The sequence below is a fragment of the Camellia sinensis genome, unplaced genomic scaffold (genome assembly GCF_055761805.1).
Source record: "Camellia sinensis isolate YWXY unplaced genomic scaffold, ASM5576180v1 Unanchor3, whole genome shotgun sequence".
NCBI classification, from domain to species: Eukaryota; Viridiplantae; Streptophyta; class Magnoliopsida; order Ericales; family Theaceae; genus Camellia; species Camellia sinensis.
The window spans coordinates 16,023,876-16,032,797 of record NW_028129178.1 but is presented as its reverse complement, the minus strand read 5'-3'; the positions used below and the strand labels follow the sequence as shown (position 1 = coordinate 16,032,797).

At 35.8% G+C, this 8,922-nt stretch overlaps 1 protein-coding gene across 1 annotated transcript in view; it reads right to left on the bottom strand.

The window, feature by feature from the left end:
• Positions 1-216: 216 nt before the first annotated feature.
• LOC114258744 (rRNA biogenesis protein RRP5) overlaps positions 217-8,922 on the bottom strand; it is a 76,838-nt gene continuing 68,132 nt past the window's right edge. Inside the window, 12 exon segments of the mRNA XM_082912415.1 lie at positions 217-718; positions 721-736; positions 877-960; positions 1,073-1,131; positions 1,134-1,293; positions 1,413-1,427; positions 1,429-1,569; positions 1,688-1,784; positions 3,923-4,099; positions 4,191-4,576; positions 4,819-4,917; positions 6,542-7,200. Coding sequence (XP_082768541.1) covers positions 648-718; positions 721-736; positions 877-960; positions 1,073-1,131; positions 1,134-1,293; positions 1,413-1,427; positions 1,429-1,569; positions 1,688-1,784; positions 3,923-4,099; positions 4,191-4,576; positions 4,819-4,917; positions 6,542-7,200 — 1,964 coding nt within the window. The 3' untranslated portion in view covers positions 217-647.

Sequence of the window (8,922 nt, the reverse complement as noted above, 5' to 3'; positions counted from 1 at the left end):
GTAAATTTTAACCCAAAAAAAAGGCTAAAATTCAACTTGCCAAACACCCCCATAAAGTGAACAAATTACTTGATGTCCAAACCTTCTTTTTATGCCACGTGTCCCATATTTCTTAGAGAAATATAAAATTAAATATTAAGGTGATAAAAGGCACTTGAACCTAAAATCATTGGTTTAATAAACAATACTTCTACCACTAAAGCAATAGACACTATATTTTTAATTCAAAATCAAAATGTATATTTTATAGATTTAACATGACATTTATTGGGTGACACTCACCCACTAGTGTGTATATATATATATATATGAAGTGTTGTTCAGGACACCGAAACAAAAATAAAAAATAAAAGAAACCTTAATGTAGAGAGAGAGAGAACAAAGACGTTCAGTGAATAATTAATTAAACAAAAAGCATACACAATCATGAGACAAACAGGAGGATGGTTATAAGTTATTTATGCCATCTATTTCTAACTGTCGTGCTGCTGCTACTCATCCTCCTATTGCAAATATTGAGTGGGTGAGTGAACGAGCGGATGTCATAATACTTTGGACTGTACCCAATGGATGATTCCCGTTGAAATGCGAAACAACCTCAACCTCATCCTCATCTTCATCTTCATCTTCATCCTCATCAAGCAAGACTACCTCTCAACATATTCCATCGCCTTCCTCTTAACAGATTCAATCCTTTCTTCATCACCTACAGACTTTCATACTTTTTGAATAAGAACTGCATTTCCAACAAACCACACTTATTCACTCACTCATGTGACAAGGAAAGTCTCAAAAACTAAATCTTCAGCATGAGCACGAAAAAAAAAACAAAACAAAACAAAAACAAACACAACCAACCAGTTAAGTTGCACACACCTTCATCCTTTTAGGTGGAAGGCTCAAACTTGTTGCCCTCTCAAATAATGCACGAATCACATCCACATCACCTAGTCGAATTTCCTGTTTGTTAATTTTTTTTTTTAAGACAAATTTTAATGCATAAAGCAAACTATATTTTTTTATCATTCATTGTTAAAAATAAACAACAGAAATAGAAGAAAAGGATTTTTACTTGATCAAGATAAATGCTCCACAAATCTGTTCTCTTTGGGTACTCGCGAAGCATTCCCATCGCCCTCTATCAGGAACCCCACATTTGAACTCTAGAATAGCTGCTTGCGAGAGGAACTTAATGTGCTTATGCCGGGGAAGGCATACAACAGCTCGTTTTACAATAGACTGAACTTCATCCTGATTTTGATTCAAAAGCCACTGAATCCACCTTAACCAAACCTATAAAAAATAAAAATTAATAAAAAACGTATGGTGAAGTCTAGTAGATTAATTTGATAGCTCCGCCACTCGAGGAAAAAACAATAACAATACTCTAGTTTATTATATCATAAAAATACCTTGCATGAATGCTTTGAATTTCTTGCTCATTTTGCTGAGAAGCTCGTCAGCCAACTTGTGTTGCTCAGTCCTTTCATACATTCCCAACAGTGCCAGATGCACCTTTTTGGGATCACAATACTGCAATGCTCTTCCAAATATTTTTGAAACAGCGTCCTGTAGAGAAAAACTAAAGTAAGAAAACTCCTAGAAGCTATTGAAATGATACTGATGGTGAGAGAGTTTTTTTGGAATCAAGGCAAAAGGATATACATGTATAGTATATATATTTTACCTCTGGAGGATATCCATATTCATTCTCTAAATTAAAATAAGCCACCCATACATTCAACTTCTCAGATTCTTCTCGGATGTTTATTGTCTTCAAAGCCCTAAAGAACACAACAATGACATAGAGTGAGAAGCAAACTAGCACACATTATGAACATAAAAGCCAATTTGTGGATGTGCATTTATTTTATTTTTTTGATGCAACTGGCTACTGCTGACACAAAAAATGGCTCGTTGGTTCAACCACAGCATATTTGATGAAGGGAATATAAGGTAAAACCAAAAAATTTGAATGTAGAGAAAAATGAAACCAAAGAAGGAAGAAACAAAGAAAAAAAAAAGAACAAATCAATACAATAAGACATCACGTGACCAGAAAGCTGAAATGCAATTCAGGACCCACAATAATGTCGGCCTTGTTTGGTTTGTGTTTCTCAAAAAATTTTGGGAAAAATTCTCTACAAATAAGTTTTCAAAAGTAATCAAACCAAACAAATTTTCTCAAAAATTTTTTCCAAAACTTGTTTGGTTTACAAGTTTTCCAAACAAATCTCTCTCTCATACACATCAAATCAATCACTTTTTCCAAAACTCTCTCAAAATAATTTTTCAAAACATCTTTTGAAAAAAAACCAAACCAAACAAATTTTCGTACTTTTTATCTCAAAACATGTTTCTCAAATACAAACCAAACAAGCCCGTCAATTCTCTGCTTCAAGTCCAAGATCACTAATCCACTTTCACATCCTGTTCAGATATTCTCGCTTTTTCTTGACAAACAAAAGCTTACACACAAGACCATGCACTCATATGTTCCATGTGGCTATACACTCAACAAATCAGTCTCATTATTTTGAAAATTTAAGGTTTAGCATTTACTTTTCAACTCAAATTAAACAAGCCTTTGTCTCAATTATCTCAGCTCAATTTGAATATTTTCTTTCTTCATACTACCAGAGAAATGCTTATTATAACATTGATAAAAGCAGGCAGTGGATTGGATCCCATCTAGGAAGCACGGATACAGATACAGGATACGGATACGATACGATACGATACGGATACGGCGATACAACAAAATTTGAAAAACTAGGATACGGGTACGGCGGGGATACGTTCGTAAAAAATATTATTTTAACAATTTTTAGTAATACAGTATGCATAAAAATAAAATCTAAAGCAAAAGACAACTTGATAAAGAAGAAAGATTCCTATAAAACTAAGAGTCTTCAAGGTCAATAGCTTCAACTTGTTCCCCTTCATCATTGAATATCACAAGACCTTAGCTAAAGCCAAAAAACCATTCTTAAATAAAAATTTCAGCAAATATACTTTTTTAAGTCATCAATGATAGCCTAGGAAGCACGGATACGAATATGGTGATATGGGGATGTGGATATGGCGATATGTCAAAATTTGAAAAAGTACGATACGGGTACAGCGGGGATACATTCATAATTTTTTTTTTTTTATAAAATTTTAATAATGTAATATGCATGAAAATAAAACTTAAAGTAAGTTAATAAATAAGGAGAGGGATTCCTATCAACCTAAAAGCACTCAAACATTCATAAAACATCCAAAACTAAAAGCAAAAGCAAAAGCAAAAGCAAATGCAAATGCAAATGCAAATTAAACATCATCCTTACATGCCAACACCAAAAAAAGAATGAGAGCTGAGAGAAGAAACGTGAGAGAGTGAAAAAGCGAGAGAGAAGTGAGAGAGACAACAAGGATACATCAATTTGACAAATTCTATTACTTTAACTCTCACTATATTCCTCTTATCAAAGAACTAAACAAAATATTATAAGTAATATATAACTTCGAGTATCCGATACTTCAAAATTAAGTATCCGATACTTCAAAATTAATAAAAAATTAATTAAGAAGTATCTGATACTTTTAAGAAGTATCTGATACGTATCCGCGAGTATCCGAGGAGTATCGGTATCCGATAAGTATCCGATACGGATACGTCACCCTTTTTGAAATATCCGTGCTTCATAGGATCCCATTGTTAATAACTTTTAGTATTTCCTGTTAAAAAATAAATCATAACAAGGAGAATAATAACAATAAAAAGACACATTTAGGGACAAAATGTTTTGCTTGAAGCAAGAATTTCAAATAAGATTTAAAAAATAAAATAAAAATACAAATGCAGAAAAAAAAAAAAAACACTCCATATGTTTTTGCCAGAGCAAACTAGAAACTAATATTACAGCTAAATGATTACCTCTCAGCAATTGAGCGGGCTTTCTCAACATCAGCCAAAGAAAGCATAAATGCCATGTACTTTATCCAGACAAAGCTGCTATTTGGGGAAATTCAAACCACTTTCTCAAATTCATCAGCACTTCTTGGAATATCTTTCTCTAATAGCCTTTCTTCAGCAGCCCTAATTTCTCGTTCCCTGAGCAGAACAATTTCCATTCTTGACAGGAAAACTGAGACAAACAGCCTTTAATAAGAAAATCATGAAAATATGTGAATAAAAAAATTACCTCTCTTCATTGGCTTTCTTCTTTGCCTGGCTTTTATTCTTTTGATCTACAGCATCAGCATCATCAACATGCTCTATATTTTGACAAGCAGCATTAACCATGTCTAATTTCTCTATATCATCGAGAGGGACCTCAAGTGGAAGAATAGAAGCCCTCGCTTCCACTTCAGCAGGAAGAGGATGCTGCCCATTTTCACATTCAAAGTCCAAATTCTACATCCCGAATGAGCCTCTATCTGGCAACATTGTTAACCTAGTACCCACCATGTGATCTTTTTCCTCAATGGCATCATCATACTTCTGCTTTGAAGGAGCTTGAATGTCATAATTGCTCATAAAATAAGAATTCTTCATCCTAAGAGAAACTCGTTGTCTATCCTCATCCACCTGATAATAGTTTGAAAAACAGAAGAAAATAAAAAATACAGCTTCTGTAGCCACAGAGAGCTACTCAAACTGGCAGAAGTTCCATAGCAGCTGTTCCTATTTTAGATAATATTTAGAGAAATTATTCATTTGAATCAATATACATGTTCTCTAGAGTCTAGAAAGAGGTTACAATAATCACCATTCAGCAATCATAACACAACAACCACACTGCTTGCAAAGCTTGGCATGCAATTGTTTACCTTCAAAACCTTTGATGTAACTCTCTCCCTTGCTCTGTATTTAGTTTCAATATTGTTAACATGATCATCAGAAAGCTCGGAAATATGGCATAATCCAACCTAGGCAGAAGAAGAATGCAATTATAAACCCAAACTAATATGCAGTCCGCTGCCAGAGCAGAATACCATGTGTTACATAACCTAAAAAGAGTTGGGGCACACCTACCCATAAAACACATCCTATATTCAAAGTTTGGTAAAATCAAACAAATGTGATGATTGTACAAACTGGCTTATTATTATAGTGACAGAAGTTGATGGGCCAGATGTTACCGCCACCCGTTACGGCCGCTTTTGCAGTATGATTGAGATTCACAGGTGTGTCAGCCGTAGCGGTCTTAATGGTGCCGTAACAGCCGTAACGGCCTGTTACGCACTGTTACGTAACGGTTCCAAACTGTTTCTTTCCAAAAAACACACAAAAAAAAGTTGAAAATGGGGGAAGAGGGATAGAGAGAAGAGAGAAGATAAAGAGAGAAAATGGAGAAGCAAGAGATAGAAAGAGAGAAGAGGGAAGATGAAGAACATGTTATTGATTCGTTGAAGTTGTAAGACCTATGTTATTCTATTCAGCTGCTATCACTCAACCATTTTGTTTGTGTGTGTCTATCTATATATTGTTTGAAAATAATAATAATGAATGTAGTCATTATCTATTTGGGTTGGTTAAAATATGTATATATATATTTAGGCTTTTATTTATTCTTTTACTTTTGTCATTGTTTATCTTATATATAATAGTTAGTGATTGATTTTTTGTATAATATAAAGTCATTAATTATTAAAATAAAATGAAAAAAACTCAGTTTATAGTAATTTAAAAATATGAAATATATTAGATCATACTTAAAAATTTATAAAAATTGATCAATATTTATTTTTAACCCAATAAATATGATCATGGAGAAAAAATATGCGTATCCGTAAGTTTGTTTCAAATTGTGCGAAAAATAAAAAAATTCACGGTTCCGGTTACCGCAACCGTTACACTACGGCCTTTACACCCCGCAACCGCAACCGCGCCACCGCCACCGTTACGGCGACCGCAACCGCTTTTTAAAACCTTGATTTCATATGATTTTCCAGCAAAGGGGGCAGTTTTTCGGAAATCTAAATTGCCAGCTTAAATAAGTCCTATTAACTATTTAAATAAGGCCTATTAACCATACATCTTAAATAACTACTTCATGGAAAAAAGACAAGTGATTCAATACTAGAGAGCTGACTATTATATATCATATGATTTTCCAGAAAAAGGGGCAGTTTTTCTGAAATCTAAATTGCCAGCTTTGTGTGGAGCAATTTTCAGTTCCATCGGATATTGAAGGTGCTGACTGGCCGATTGGGATCACCAGCCAGGTTTATTGGAGCGTAATGTTAAGCTCTGGGCCCCATTGGTATTCAGGTCCCTGGTGTGCTGTTTGACAGTTAATTTTTTTGGGTCAGTTCAACATTGTTTTGCAATTTTCTAATATGATTTGGTGATATTAGTTCCTATTTTTTGTTGGGTGTTTGCTGACTGCTTGCAGCACCCACTAAACAAGAAAAGGAGGGGGGGGGTTTGGTGGTCAGTTGAAGGGTTACAATAATAATGCAAAATGATAAGTGCAAAAGAACGAAATAGAATTTTAATTATATACGGACTTGGTGATGCAAGAAAGCACCAGTAATTCTAAATACTTACAGTGTTGTTGAGTTCACTGTTGCTGACAGTAGTAGACTTCTGAGAATGAATGCCATCTGAAGTTGTGCGTAATGACAAATCAACCTGGAAAGTTCCCTTAACTGAATGGCTGATTTCTAGGACTTTGCATTTGACAAATTGTCCCTCATGATATCCAGACAATGGGTCAGAAACCCATAAGTCTGTCAATTCAGTAAAATGGACCTTTCCATACCGGTGTGGATCTATTTTGATGAGCATTCCACCCACACCAGGAAGAATTTTGGAAATCCTGCCGCCCACATCACCTTCGTGAATATGGTATGCTACATTCCCATTCAAGTGATTGCTTGTGTCATCTATCTTAGTAGTTTCACAACCAAGTGTTCTATCAGGAGCAGAATAAATTAGACGCAGCACAAAACGTAACAGCTTTTTCTCCTTATTAGCACTTAAAATATAACCAGATATTGCTTTCCCCACAGTATAGCGCTTCTGGAATTCCTGAAGTTCAGTAGGTTCACATGAACTGTCAAGAACGTAGAGCTGAGCCTTCACATGTCGAGACATTGTTAACCAGATCCATTCACTATCCAATTTATAGACAAATCCAGTAACATGTTGCCCAATTGAATAACTGAAATCTTCATTGCCAAGCTTAACTCCCATTTCTGTAGAACCTGGATAAGCAATTGCATTTGGATCAACTTGAGTGATAAAACAGATACTAGAACAAAGTTTGGGTCATGTGCAACTTAGACCAACTAATGCACCAGCAAGGGCTGATTTGATACATGTTCCAGTCTCAAACAGAACAAAGAGGAAAACAGAGGACATGGGTTAAGGGAGTGGCCTTGGATCTCACCGAGCATTGCTTTGAATAGACCCAACCAGAGAAAAAGGATAAAAACTGCACCCAGCAGATAAAAAAATATCTACTTTTTTAATATATTAGCCATAAGAAACATCCGACGACAAGTAGTCAGCAGCATGCTCAGGGACCAAATTTTGGGAAAATGGAGTAAAAATGAGCGGTCATGGTAGTTAGGTACTGCTTTCTACAGCAACAAAAAGATACATATAAAATATGTCTGTGTGTTTGTGTTTAAAACAGTCGCTTAGGCACGAAAGAGATGCACATTAAATACAGGTGTGAATGCCTTTTCATCTGTGCTCATACACGGATGAGGATGATCCCTAGAGCAATGCCCAACAACTATTAACAGACACATATAAGGTGTAAGCTTTTCTGTTTCTGAGTTAAACATATTACAAGATGTAAGCATTTCAACGAATTTATCTTCAAGTGGGATAACTACGAAGACAATTAATAGCATAAGGTGAGTCATGCTATGTTAAAATTTATCACCTACTTCACCCACTTAAACCTACTCCACTAAACCTAACCCACTACACCACTACCACCTCACCTACTCCACTAAACCTAACCCACTACACCACTACCACCTCCACTTCACCTACTTCTTACCTACTACACACTCACCCTCTTCTATATATAGGAATCATGAATCATTGTAATCTATCAATCAAGACATCAATCAATAATACATAAATTCTTACATGGTATCAAAGCAAGGTTAAGAATTTAATATTTTTTCGCTTCACCGGCGGGCGGCAACCTCGCCTTGGCCGCCCGCCGGACCTCAACCTAGTCCGCTAGAATTGTCTACTACATACCTACCTCCTCATCATATCTTCATAACATCTCATTCTCTCTCGGCATCATAGTAGCCGTGATACTGCTCATACTTCTGGACAGCGGAGAGAACATCGTCTTTCTCGATCTTTCCGCCGACGCCGGTGGCGAGATCCAAGGCTCCGGCTTTCGACATCACTCTCCCCAAATAGTCCATAGCAGCTTCTCCACCGGAAAGATACTCCTAACAGCAGCGGAAAAAAGGTGTTTCCCTCAGCCAAACAAGGCTCAATAGCTGTGGTCCTCATCAAAATACGTGTAATTGCTACTCCTGAACTTGGTTTCCCTATCCTTGCTAACAAGCTTCTCAAATGCTTCCGGGCCATGTTCTTCTATGTACTTCTCAGCAGCAGTTAGAATGTCATCTGGCTTACTGAAGATGTCCTTCTTCCTTGGGACATACTAGACGTTAACAGTCTGCTGTGGGTTAAGAAAGAAAGGCCTCAAATAATGCTCATAAACATATGCAGCACCACTGATACTCTTTATGATGGTGGATATTTCAATGCCATTACAACACAGCACCTTGAAATTTATTTTATTTTATTTTCTTATCTCTCTTTCTGACCATTACAACACAGCACCAGCACACTTGTTCCCACCTTTCATCATGGTCTCCACTTTCTTTTTCTTTTTTTATATTTATTTTAATCCATCTTTTTGAAAACAAAACCAATATCACTTT